Source organism: Plecotus auritus (assembly GCF_963455305.1).
Source record: "Plecotus auritus genome assembly, chromosome: 6".
Lineage (NCBI taxonomy): Eukaryota > Metazoa > Chordata > Mammalia > Chiroptera > Vespertilionidae > Plecotus > Plecotus auritus.
The window spans coordinates 96,328,345-96,341,409 of NC_137773.1; the positions used below are offsets into that span (position 1 = coordinate 96,328,345).

Here is a 13,065-nt window from a genome sequence, read left to right on the forward strand (position 1 = left end):
AATGAAAGGTGACAGATAGGCAGTGAGAATAGAGGGGCCTGCCCTGGCCTGACAGATTTGCTTCCAGCCTCTTCCAGCACAGTCTTTGCTCCTTTCTCCCTTATGTGCTTCTGGTGATGGGAAAATGAGTGTGACTGGTCACCCATCCAGGCTGAGTGCCCTCCGAGCTGAATACTCCAGGTTGAGTCCCTCCGGTACTGACCGCTCCAGGCTGGCCCTGACTACTGAGCAGATGAACTGCCGGTTACAGTGCATGTTCTGGAGCCCAGGGGCCAGCTGCCTGTAGTCCTTAGGACAAGTTGCCCAAGCTCCCTGCACTTCATACTTCTTTGTGAAATGAGATAATCCCCACCCTGCAGCGTGACTGAAGAGTCAGTTCACTCCAACCTTCTGTGCATACTTCTTCCTTCAGACAAGGCTTGTTGAGATGGGAACTCAGGCTCAGAGAGGTGGAGTGAGTCGTCCAAGGTCACCCAGCCAGTCAGCTGGGGTCAAGATGGCAGCTACAGCCATAACCCTGGCCCTGCCTGGTCTCTACATGGGTCTCTGCCTTGGCCATGGTGCCATCTCCAGCCAGCACCTCCCTGGATACCAGGTCCCCAAGCCAGCCATCCCTGGCACCGTCTCTGAGTCACCCTCTCCATGGGCCTTCGCCACAGGTGCGTAGAGATGCTGATCAAGGAACAGATGAGGAAGTACAAGGTGAAGATGGAGGAGATCAGCCAGCTGGAGGCCGCCGAGAGCATTGCCTTCCGCAGGCTCTCGCTCCTGCGACAGAACACTGTGAGCACTTTGTGTGGTGGGGTCCTCTGCGGGGGTGTGGATGGAACATGTCTTGGGTGGGAATGGCCCTGTGAGCAGGGCTTGGGTCAGGACAGGGTCTCACTTCCCTTACCACCAACACTCCTGGCCACAGGCAGCTTGGTCCGGGGCCAATTCCTACCTCAAACCAATGACCACTGCCCTGCCCTGTGTCTTTGCCCTGCCCTCACAGGGCAGTGGGAGACTGTCACCCACTGGGTGGTGTTTCATCCTCCAGCGCTGGTCCTTGCTGACTTGGGCCCCGCCGACAGGGGACTGATCCCACAGAAGTGGCCCCAGTGTGGCAGGTGGGAGGGATTTAGAGGCCAGGTCCTGGGCTTCCATGGGAGGACCCTGTCCTTGTCCCATGGTCAGATGTGGCTCAGTGACCATAACACAACCGGCGTCTTCGTTGTGGTCCCATGTGGTCACCCTCTGTTCATCTCTCCCCCCAGCCATGGCCTCTCAAATTGGGGTTTTCGTCTCCCTATGAGGGGGTCCTGGTATGTACACGATTGGTGGGCCCACCCTGCATGTCTTCAGTGCAGTGCATGCTGGGGTTCCCCTATGCCCCCAGGGTCCCCGTAGTGTAGGCCCAACATATCCTAACCTCTGGAAGTGCATGCTGGGGGAGGCCTGTTGCCTGTTGGCCACCTGTGCTGAGGACAACTAAGCAGCTGTGCCAGGGCCACTTGGTTAAGAGTGGTTCCTGGAGAAGCCTCAGTAAGCCCAGCCAGCCAGCCACAGCAGAACTAACCACCCCTGGGGCTGTGCATGCCACCCTCTCTCCACCCACAAGCACTGACCCCACCCGTCTGGAGGGCCCGCCAAACCCGCTGCTTCTCTGTTGCAGAATAAGAGCCCCACGGCCCGGGGAAGCAGCAGCGGCCCAGAGGAGCTGGGGGTGCTGCCCGAGGAGGAGGCAGCCGGCCACGACGAGGACGAGGACCGGGAGAAGGAGATCCTCATCGAGCGGATCCAGTCCATCAAGGAGGAGAAGCAAGTGTCCCTCTGTCCCCTTCCCGCCCTCGTCTGCACCATCCAGCCCCATCCACCAATCCCTCCACTATGCACTATGGCAGTGGTCGGCAAACTCATTAGTAAACAGAGCCAAATATCAACAGTACGATTGAAATTTCTTTTGAGAGCCGAAAACCGACTTTTGCGCATGGGCCACGAAGTTTCAATCGCACTGTACGTGCGCGCCCGCACATGGTATTTTGTGGAAGAGCCACACTCAAGGGGCCAAAGAGCCGCATGTGGCTCGCGGGCCGTAGTTTGCCGACCACTGCACTATGGAGCCAATGGGCCAGGCTCAGTCCTGCCGCCCAGTGCCCACCTCATGGAGCACCGCGCTCCTAAAACACAGCCTGGAGCTCTGTTTAAATTCCTCCTCCTCCACAGGGAACCATGGTGCCCGCTGGAGAGAAAGGGCAACAGAGGTGATGTTCAGACTTTGTCTTGAAGGTGGCCTTAGCTAGGGTGACTGATTAATTTGTGTCCAGTTGAGATATGAGTGTGAAATTGTGCCAGGAGACCAGATGTGACCCCGGGCACCTGGCCACCCTAGTCTTAAAGAATAGGGCGCTGCAGGCAGAGGGAACAACACGTGCAAAGTCCTAAGGCAGGAGCTCCTCGCTCAGTCCTGGGCCAGAGGCCTGGCTTCCCTCAACAGCCCGACACCTTCTTCCTGTGAGCTTAGCAGGGCTGGGGCATTTGGGGCCGGGTATGCTCTGGGGGCAGGGCGTTCTGGAGGCAGGGAATCCCATCCAGGACCAGGATGTCCTGCTCTGTCCCATACTGTCCTGGCACTTTCCATGGGATGGTCTTTCACCATGGGAACAGCCTGGGACCTGGGACCTCCCCTCTCATTCCCAGGGAGGATATCACCTACCGGCTGCCAGAGCTGGACCCTCGGGGCTCTGACGAGGAGAACCTGGACTCAGAGACTTCGGCCAGCACCGAGAGTCTATTGGAAGAGCGGGCCGGGCGGGGGACCTCGGAAGGTCAGTATTAAGGTAGCGTCTGCTTTTTTCCTCCCATGTCCACCCCTGGCAGGCCCCCGGGCAAGGGTCTGTCTGCCAGCCCTGAAGCTGCAGTAACCCTGCCATCTGTCTCTCAAAAGGACTCCCCGCACCTGCTCTCCCCTGCCCCAGTGCACCTGCCCCGAGCCCCCTCCCCGAGGTGGCCGCCCCTCCAAGACGAAGGCCGTCGTCCTTCATGACGGTCAGAGTGAAGACCCCCCGGCGGACCCCCATCATGCCCACGGCCAACATCAAGCTCCCCCCTGGCCTGCCCTCCTACCTCCCTGGTCAGGCACCAGGTGCCCAGGAGGCTGCCACGCTAGTGAGGCGCCGAGAGACACCTGCCCGACGCCCGGACCAGGTACACTCTGTGTATATCACACCGGGTGCACACCTGCCTGTGCAGGGCACTCAGGAGCCCCTGGACAAGGATGACCAGCCACCTGGGGCCAAACGGAGGTACTCAGACCCCCCGACCTACTGCCTGCCCCCCACCTCAGGCCAGGCCAATGGCTGAGGGCCCGCAGTACCAGTCAGAACATCTGAGGACAGCCGAGTGCCGGAGCTCCAGCATTCGGCTCTCCGAGAAGGATCTGGAATGAAAAGCTCCAAGAGCAATGTGAGGTGGGCACTGGCTCCAACTGCAGAGTCCAGCAGGGACAAGCCGGCCGGCCAGGGCTGAGCCCCAATTTCACACAGATGTGCCGCCGAGAGCCCCAAATCCTAGCAGGCAGCCTGGCCTCTCCCACCCGTTTTGTATGGTTTTACAGTTAACTGTTACTTTGTTGCCTGGTTTACATAACTTTAAACTGTAACAGCCTTAACAGAAGACCAAACTGTTTTTTATATGTGTATGTACAGACTTTTATATTAACGCCCTGCCTCGCCTTTATAACCTGGACACGGACTTCAAAGCAAAACCCACAAGGCTGCCTCACCTCGAAGGCTCAGGCCCACAATGAGGACGGCTTGGACCAGGAGTTTGGACAATTGGGGCACCTGACTGTCCCCAGTCTGTCTGGGTCTCATCCTCAGGCCTCGCCAGCAGCCATCGGCCCCCGTGCATTCAAAGAAGCAATGGAGCCTTCCATGGTGATCCAGGCTGTTGGCTGGAGTGAGGACATGAGGTGGGGGGCAGCCTCCACCTGGGGTACCACAGACCTCATATCCAGGGTGACTCAAATGTGGTCATCACTCTGTCCACTGTTCCCTGAGTGGAGGAGGCCACCCTTGGCACTGCCTGCCCCATGTGGCAGAACAGGAACTCAGGACTGCTCAAGGGGCGAGGAGGGCAAGGCCTGAGTTTGCACATCCCTGGGAACAGCCTGGGGACTCCAGAGCGGGGCTCCTGTCTCTCAGGCTCCTCTCACTCCCTGGACACCTGGACAGATGGCCCTGGGTCTGGGACTAGAGGTGTCCTACAAACCATGTGAAATAAAGAAAAGGTGACTGAGGTGTTGATGTGATACCTGCTCTGGGTTGGAGGAACATGGGGCAGCAGGGTTGTGGTCTCCTCTGGAAGGGCCTGCCTTGCTCCTCCAGCAAACACTGCTGTTGGAATTTCACACATATCCATCCCTGGTAGGGTTGGGCCTGCGGGAGGCTTGTGCATATTGATCCAGAAACCAGAGGGAGCAGGGAGTTCCTGGAGCTACATTCAGTGAGAAGAGCCTGCTGCCCTGGGAGCTGCCTCTTTCACCCTCTTCCCGCCCACCCCAGCCAGGGCCCTCCACCCTGAGGGAGGCAGGTGGTGGGCCTCACAGAACCAGGAACAACTTCCCCACACACAAGCTCTCAGGCTGCAAACAGGGGCAGTGTGGGAACTGGCTGACAGGTGGAGTCAGTGAAGGCCACACGTGCTGGAGAGTTAGGGGACTTGTCCAGTCACACACTGGGATGAGGCATGCTGGGATTGAAAACCTACTGCCTCTAGAGCAGCTGTCGCCAGAGGTCTGCGGACCACCGGTTGCCAACGGCTGCTGGAGAGTGTCCCTTTATCCATCCTGGGTTTGGTTTCATCCCTTGTATCCTTTGAGGACACCAGGCCTACTGGTGTGATTGGAACACAGGTGACCTGGGGACTGGGAAGATAAAACGTTTGCACTCCAGGGTTGTCCCTGTGAAGCCTCCATCTTCATTCACTCTGTCTGCTCAGGGTGAGCCTTGGCTCCCTGGGGGCCCTGGGGGCCTAGGACTAGGTTCTTTCCATGGGGGTCTGAGCCTTAGGGGTGACCCAGCCCCATCTCGCTCCAAGGGCTAACCTGTGTCCCCCTTGAAGCGACACTGTCCCACTGCCACTTCCCAAGAAAGGGCTGGAGGGTTGAGTCAGAGTCAGGGTTCAGAACGAGAAGCTCATAACCATGTAAGTTCGGATGGGAACCCAACCCATGGATTCCGAAGTCCAAGGCCTTAACCTCTTCCCTCCTCCCCTCGGGGAAGGCTGCTTGGGTGTGGGAAGAACCCAGCCAGGAGTGAGTGTGGTGGAGGAATTTTGAAGGGGGGTGTGAATGAGCAGAGACTGGTTGCACGTGCGCCTGATACCGAAGGACCTACCTGGTCCTCAACCTTTCATTAAGGGTTAAGATGGCCACGAAGAAAGCTGGCGGTTCGGCCCTGAGTAAATACGGACCCCGTGGCCTCTCCAGGAAACGACTTTACTCCCGCCCTAAAAGTGGGACTGCGAAAGAGAGGGGCACGCCCACCCGGAAGGAGGTCAAGTGAAGGTGCTTCCGCCCTCAAGAGGGCGCGGGCGGAAGGGGCGGGGTGGCGCCGGCGGAAGGAGCGGGTACCGCTGGTCGGTGATGGCAGCGTCCAGGCTGGAATTGAACCTGGTGCGGCTGCTGTGCCGCTGCGAAGCGATGGCAGCAGAGAAGCGGGACCCGGACGAATGGCGTCTAGAGAAGGTGAGGGACCCTGCATTGCCACTTAGAGTTTGACTCTCTTAGGGAGGTGCCCGGGGCTGGCAGCCGGACCCCGCCCCCCATCAGCCGCCCTGGCCACGCCCCTTCGGTGGGCGCCGCCACGTCCACCCGCTTCGTCCACCCTCGTCCCTGGGGTTCAGCTGGCCCCGCCTCCTTGACACTGGCCCCTTCCGTTTTCCAGCCCCTAACCCCTCCTTGGCTCTGCCCCCTTCGAGCAAGATGGGGAGGAATGGGGGTGCCGGCTGACACCCACTTTTCCTCCCCAGTACGTGGGAGCCCTCGAGGACATGCTGCAGGCCCTGAAAGCCCAGACGAGGTGAGTGCAGACGGCCAGAAGGGCTTCATATCGGAGGGTAGAAGCCACGGGGGGCGGGAGGCAGGTTCTGTAGGGTGTCCGCTTGGCTCCAGTCCTTGCTGGGACCTTTCTCTGAAATGGGGACAGCGGACAGTTTTTCTTTTTCTACATCTCGCCATCCAGCAAACCGGTCTGTGAAGTGATCAATGAATATTCCCGCAAGGTTGACTTTCTGAAGGGGATGCTGCAGGCGGAGAAGCTGGTGAGCACAGGAACCTCTTCCTCAGCCTTCTCAGCCTCGGCTGGCTCTCCTGAGTCCCCAGGACCTGTTCCCGTTGTGACACCTCCTCCCTCTTCTGTAGACTTCCTCCTCAGAGAAGGCACTAGCCAACCAGTTCCTGGCCCCCGGCCGAGTGCCAACCACTGCCAGGGAGCGGGTGCCCGCCACCAAGACGGTCCATCTGCAGTCACGAGCACGCTACACCAGCGAGATGCGGAGTGAGCTGCTAGGCATGGTAGGGCACCCTTCCTGGTCCTGGGGAACCCTTCTGTCAGGGAGGGAGTTCAGTGCCTGAGGGTTGCCAGAACAAGAAATACTATCAGTTACAGGGACCCTAGGGGCTAAGCCCTAGGCCATAAAACAAGGCTTCCCAACAGAGGGGCATTCTGGTCAGGGTTTTGCTAGAGAAAGAGGTATTTGTTTGGTACGTGGCAAAAGGCGCACATGTCTGGTTAAGCCACAGAGTTGGCCCAGTGCAAGATTTGGCTCCTGGCTTGCCCCCTGCCACAGATAGACAAGATTTTTTCATCTGTAAAATAGGATGACAGAGAACTTTCCATAGATCAGCTAAACCATTCAAAATATGAGCTGTTGTTATTGTTTATTAATAGTTAAGGATGCCCTGACCGGTTTGGCTCAGTGGATAGAGCGTCGGCCTGCAGACTAAAGGGTCCCAGGTTCGATTCCGGTCAAGGGCATGTACTTTGGTTGCGGGCACATCCCCAGTAGGGGGTGTGCAGGAGGCAGCTGATCGATGTTTCTCTCCCATCGATGTTTCTAGCTCTCTATCCCTCTCTCTTCCATTCTTTGAAAAATCAATAAAATATATTTAAAAAATAATAATAATAGTTAAGGAAACTGAGGGTCAGAGGTTGTGGGATTTGTCCGGAGCCCTAAGGATACAGAGGTTCTGAGAGCAGAAAAGGACGGGTTTGGGGGCATGACAAGGTAGATGACCTCCTGCCTGTCCCTTTTTCCCACAGGACTCTGCTGGAGGTGAGTTGACCTGAGCAGAACAGGACTCAAGTCCCAACCTCCTGGGACATAACACGTGACCTTGCTGCTCCCCATCCCTTGTGCCTCATCTGGCTCCCACAGGGTCCTCCACAGCCCAGGGAGTGTCCCTGGGAGCATTACCAAGTCATGTCTGGAGGGGACAGCTGGGACAGAGGAAGTGGTCCCCAGAGGAAACAAGGGGAGGGACCTGGGGCCAGGGGAAGCCCAGATGGGGGTGAGGAAAACATCCCAGACAAAAGGGCATTTGAGCTAGAGGTTTGAGGAGTGATCAGGAGCCTGCTGGGCAGCAGACAAGTTGGGAAAGGGTCTATGTGTAGCAGACCCATCCCAGGTAATGGTCAAGAAACCAGAATGCAGAAAACCAATCCTCTCCTCCTTTCTGCATGGCCTGTTCCTCTTCCAGAGCCCAAGCTGGATGTGAGGAAGAGAACGTGAGTGTCCTCAGCCCTTGGGCAGCACTTGGGGGAGGAGGGCTGGACAAATCTTGGACCACTGAGGAGCCACCACAAGCGTCTAAATCACCCATCATACGCCACTTCTGGGAATGCTTTACCCAGAAGCCAAAGTGGGGCAGTGGCTGCAGCCATGCCTCTGGGTTCCCTGGGAACATGTTTGTCTCTTCCCCCACCTCCCATCCCACTCCCATCTCATGTCTACCTACCCACCCGTGTGTGAGGTCAGTGGGGTGGCAGGTCCCAGGCCCAGGGATGAGAAGCAGTCAGCAGCCGAGCTAGACCTCGTCCTGCAGCAGCACCAGAACCTCCAGGAGAAGCTGGCAGAAGAAATGCTAGGCCTGGCCCGGAGCCTTAAGACCAACACACTGGCTGCCCAGAGTGTCATCAAGAAGGACAACCAGGTGTGAGGACTATGGGAACTGTGTGGCTTCTGCCCTGGGACATCAGAGAAGGTTTCCCAGTAGAGGGGCATTGTGGCTGTGACTTGGCTGGATAAATACAAATTTGATAGCAGACAAGATTCCCAGCTGAGGAAACAGCACCAGCCAGGGCCAAGAGGTGCTGACTTGCCCCAGGGCAGTAGGGAGAGTCCACACTGACCCCAGTCCTTTTTATACTCACCCGTAGACCCTGTCGCACTCACTCAAGATGGCTGACCAGAACCTGGAGAAGCTGAAGACAGAATCAGAACGGCTGGAACAGCACACACAGAAATCCGTCAACTGGCTGCTTTGGGCAATGCTTATCATTGTCTGCTTCATTTTCATCAGCATGATCCTCTTCATCCGAATCATGCCCAAACTCAAATAAAGACCCGCCTGGCCCAAGCTGGTTAGGCTCAGTGGATAGAGCATCGGCCTGCAGACTGAAGGGTCCCAGGTTTGATTCCATGCTCAGGTTGCAGGCTCAATCCCCATTATGGGGGGTGTGATGATTCTCTCTCATCATTGATGTTTATATCTCTCTCCCTCTCCCTTCCTCTCTGAAATCAATTAAAATATATTTAAAAACAAAAAGACCCGGACTGGCCAACCCTTTCTGAATTCTGTCTGCCCTCCACCCCTCTCCAGAGGTACCCTTTGGGGTGGACAAGATGGGTAGACCCTTGGAGGCCCCCGAGAGCCACAAAGACTACATGAGCAGAGGGGGGAGAAGATTAGGTTGGGGACAGGGGTAGTGACTCAGCAACCCCCCTATTTTCCCTGGGCAAGGTGGGAGCCCCCCTCCCATCCCCACACCCACACTCCTACCCCAGGTCTGGTAGAATCAGAGCCAACTAACAATGCCCTCAGCCCTGTGGAGTCAGGGTGAGGCCTGGAAGGTGGGGAAGGAATGGGCCATGCCTAGAGGAGGGGGCATCAGTGCTAGGCCTTCCTTGCAATTGAAGGTGATAATTTAGGGACAGGGCTCAGCGCAGCCTAAGCTCTCAGGACACTGCAGGTGCTTCACACAGTCATTCGGCAAACGGGAGGGTTTGTGGAGACCCTGCCCTGCCCGGGCTATAGTCTGATCATTTCAGATGAGAACTGGAGGGCACTGGAGTTGGGACCCTGGAAGGGGTCATGAGTGGGAGTCCAGGATAACAGTGGGTCCTGGCCTCTGCTAACCCCCATTTCAGACTTTGAGGGCAAAGCCTGTAAGGATGGTGACCAGGGCAGCTCAGTAAGGAAGGGTGGACAGGTGACAGCTGCATGGAAAGTGTCTGGTTCAGACACTTGGCACATGATCAGGCACTGTGGGACACACATGGAGGTGCCCACGTGGACCTCCACTGACACAGATGCAAAACCACCAGATGGAGCTTTATAGAAGCTCTAGTGGCAGCTTTTTAAAATAGATCATAAAAAGGAGCCATAGCTGGTTTGGCTCAGTGGATAGAGCGTCAGCCTGAGGACTGCAGGATCCCAGGTTCGATTTCAGTCAAGGGCACATGCCTGGGTTGCAGGTTCAATCCCCAGTAGGGGGGGTGTGATGATTCTCTCTCATCAATGATGTTTCTATCTCTCCCTCTCCATTCCTCTGAAATATACCCTGGGTGGTCAGATTATTATGATCTCTGAACGCATAATAATCTGGCCACTCAGTGTATATCCTATATAATAAAAGGCTAATATGCAAATTGTCCCCTCGACCAGGAGTTCGACCAGCAGGCAGGCCGGCCAACCACCCATGTCCCCTCCCCCTGGCCAGGCTGGCCGGACCCCACCCATGCACGAATTCATGCACTGGGCCTCTAATATCCTATCTCAGTGGTAGGCAAACTCATTAGTCAACAGAGCCAAATAGCAACAGTACAACAATCGAAATTTCTTTTGCGAGCCAAATTTTTTAAACTTAAACTTCTTCTAACGCTACTTCTTCAAAATAGACTCGCCCAGGCCGTGGTATTTTGTGGAAGAGCCACACTCAAGGGGCCAAAGAGCCGCATGTGGCTCGCGAGCTGCAGTTTGCCGACCACGGTCCTGTCTAATAAAGAGGGAATATGCTAATTGACCATCACTCCGTCACAAAGATGGCTGCACCCACAGCTGAGGCCAAGTTCCCATAAGGAGCCTTAACAAGCAATCAGCAGGGACCTGAGGCTACACCCTCCCCCACCCCCATCGGGCTTGACAGGGGACCTCAAGGTGCTGGGCTAGGGGACCTCAGGCTGCTCCCCCTGCCAGGCCGGGGGACCTCAGGCCGTGCCCCCCACCAGGTGGGGCTTGACAGGGGACTTCAGGCCCCGCCCCCCCACCCCAGCACCAGGCCGGGGGACCTCAGACCGCACTCCCCACCCAGTGGGGATTGACAGGGGACCTGAGGCTGCGCCCCCCACCCCAGCACCAGGCCAGGGGACCTGAGGCTGCATGCCCCCTGCCTGGCTGGGCTTGACAAGGGACCTCAGGCTGTGCCCCCCACTCAGCGGAGCTTGACAGGGGACCTCAAGGTGCACCCCCAGTGCTGGGTCAGGGGAACTCAGGCCGCGCCCCCCCATCCAGCGGGGCTTGACGGGGGACCTGAGGCTGCGCCCCCCTGCTGGTGGGGCTTGATGGGGGACCTGAGGCTGCGCCCCCCTCCCGGTGCTGGGCCGGGGGACCTGAGGCTGCACCCCCGCCCCGCCTGGCAGGGCTTGATGCGGGACCTCAGACCATGCCCCCCACCTGGCGGGGCTTGACAGGGGACCTCAAAGCATGCCCCCTGCCCAGCGGGGCTTGACAAGGGTGGGACTGGCCGGGTCTGGATCTAGCCCAATTGCGGGGGCGGGGGGCTGGGTCTGGGTCTCACGCAATTTTGAGGCACATGTGGGTGGGCGGGGACTTGACTCTGGGTCCCGTGGTATGCCCCAGACTCTGACAGGAGGAAGTTTTTCATATACATTTTACTACTTTTCTTTCATCTCTGACACTTCTATTATAGAGAAAGGGCAATATTAAATTATTTCCTCGAAAGCGCACTTCCGGCCCTCACGGAAGTTGTTGCACGGTCGTTTCCGAGGCGGTGTGAGGTAGAGAAACCTTCCAAATGGATCGCAGCTGTAGCCCCAGCCCCAGCCGCAGCCGCAGTCGCAGCCGCAGTCGCAGCGGCAGCCGCTCCCGCACCCGCTCCCGCTCTCCGCAGAGGGAACTAGAACATAAGCAGTCCCAGTCCACTTCACTGGAGAGAGAACAAAGGAGTGGGGAAAAGTCTCGGTCCAGGGAGAGAGAGCTGAGAAGGAGCCGCTCTGGATCCCCACACAGAAGACGCTCCAGATCCCCAAGACGACATAGATCCACATCTCCTTCTCGACCGAAAGAAAGAAGAGATGAGGAAAAGAAAGAAACAAAGAGCAAAGAAGAGGAAGATTTAGAGGGCAAAACAGAAGAAGAAATAGAAATGATGAAGGTAATGGGATTTTCCGCCTTTGACTCAACAAAAGGAAAAAGGTTGGATGGCTGTGTAAATGCCTATGCCGTAAATATATCTCAGAAATACAGAGAGAGAGAAGAGGAGAAGAGAAGAGAGAGAGAGAGAGAAGCACGAGAGAGAAATGATAGGCGGTATCGTGCACGCACCCCGACCAGGGACCGATACCGCAGCTCAAGCATGCGTCACGACCGAGATTCATACCGGAGACACCACAGTTCACGGGACTACGGTCATTCAGCTGAGCCACACCGGCCAAGGCTAAAATTATAGATGTAAAATAGATCTCTCTTGAATTACTCACCTAGATTGATTATGTAAGGATTTTAACTGTAAATACATTCTTCTGTTAAGTGGAAACATTTTATTAATACCACAGGTCAAACCAATTCATACTTAAAATCTTACTGAATTCCTAATGAATTGGAAAGTCAGGAAGACACCTTCAAACTTTGCCTTTCTCTCTACCTTTGTCATTGATAAAAGACTAACATTCCAATTAATTTAGAATATGAATGTGATTTGAGAATGCTGGTGAGTTAAGGAACCAGTCATCATTGACATTCCTTTGTAAAGTTACCTTCAAATAAAGTGTTATGGAGAACACCAAAAAAAAAAAAAAAATTATTTCCTCTAATTAATCCACTTTTAATGTGCACAAATTTCGTGCACTGGGCCCCTAGTGTGTATACACACACACACACACACACACACACACACACACGCACACACTGAGTGGCCAGATTATTATGACCACTTGACATTTGTAGGCAAATTAGCCATACACTGCATCGTATGGGATATGGAAGCCGAAGGCCTGTTCAAACACCTTTGCTGTCTGCAGTTACCAAGATAAAACGTCTCCAATTCACACAGGAACACAAGGATTGGATAGTCGAGCATTGGAAAAAAGTCATGTAGTCCGATGAATCACATTTCCAGTTGCATCATGCAGATGGCAGAGTGAGAATTTCGTGGAAACAGCATGAAAGCATGCACCCCACATGCATGAATACAACCCTTCAAGCTGGTGGGGGCAGTGTTATGGTTTGGGGCATGTTTTCCTGCCATGATTTGGGTCCTTTAATTCGTGTGGAACAATGTCTGAATAGCACAACATACCTAAGTATCATTGTTGATCAAGTTCATCCTATCATGTTGATGGCGTATCCAAATGGAGATGGCTTATTCCAACAAGACAATGCGCCATGCCACGGTGCTCGTATTGTGCAGGAGTGGTTTCAAGAACATGAGGGAGACTTTACCTTGCTTAGGTGGCTCCCACAATCACCAGATCTCAATCCAATTGAGCATTTGTGGGACGAAGTTAAAAGAGCCATCAGGCAGCTGGTTCCACAACCATCAAATCTCACAGAACTGGAGAGTG

At 55.7% G+C, this 13,065-nt stretch overlaps 2 protein-coding genes across 10 annotated transcripts in view; both read left to right on the forward strand.

Moving 5' to 3' along the window:
* The window catches only part of MYO9B (myosin IXB), an 86,939-nt gene extending 82,655 nt beyond the window's left edge, over window positions 1-4,284 (forward strand). For 2 of the 8 annotated variants that reach the window (XM_080676971.1, XM_080676973.1), the window contains exons 37-41: window positions 660-783; window positions 1,257-1,304; window positions 1,655-1,804; window positions 2,684-2,807; window positions 2,927-4,280. In XM_080676971.1, coding sequence (XP_080533097.1) covers window positions 660-783; window positions 1,257-1,304; window positions 1,655-1,804; window positions 2,684-2,807; window positions 2,927-3,342 — 862 coding nt within the window. In that variant the 3' untranslated portion in view covers window positions 3,343-4,280. Of the gene's footprint in view, window positions 1-659; window positions 784-1,256; window positions 1,305-1,654; window positions 1,805-2,679; window positions 2,820-2,926 lie in introns of all 8 variants that reach the window. The other 6 variants (XM_080676977.1, XM_080676978.1, XM_080676972.1 and 3 more) reach the window with 5 other exon arrangements.
* Window positions 4,285-5,588: 1,304 nt separating this feature from the next.
* USE1 (unconventional SNARE in the ER 1) lies at window positions 5,589-8,809 on the forward strand. Of its 2 annotated transcripts, XM_080672688.1 has the most exons (8): window positions 5,589-5,728; window positions 6,013-6,062; window positions 6,225-6,303; window positions 6,404-6,556; window positions 7,305-7,317; window positions 7,742-7,769; window positions 8,020-8,194; window positions 8,421-8,809. In XM_080672688.1, the coding sequence occupies exons 1-8, from the start codon at window positions 5,627-5,629 to the stop codon at window positions 8,601-8,603; spliced, it is 783 nt and encodes a 260-aa protein (XP_080528814.1). In that variant the 5' UTR covers window positions 5,589-5,626; the 3' UTR covers window positions 8,604-8,809. The 2 variants fall into 2 exon arrangements, with proteins under 2 accessions (XP_080528814.1, XP_080528815.1); XM_080672689.1 differs by lacking the exons at window positions 7,305-7,317; window positions 7,742-7,769 and having other exon boundaries at window positions 7,979-8,194.
* The last annotated feature ends 4,256 nt before the right edge of the window (window positions 8,810-13,065 follow it).

Coding starts and splice junctions, on each gene's coding strand:
- USE1 (XM_080672688.1), top strand. CDS start 5,627: ATGGCAGCGTCCAGGCTGGAATTGAACCTGGTGCGGCTGCTGTGCCGC. Junction 6,063..6,224: donor GCCCTGAAAGCCCAGACGAG/GTGAGTGCAGAC, acceptor CTCGCCATCCAG/CAAACCGGTCTGTGAAGTGA. Junction 6,304..6,403: donor TGCTGCAGGCGGAGAAGCTG/GTGAGCACAGGA, acceptor CCTCTTCTGTAG/ACTTCCTCCTCAGAGAAGGC.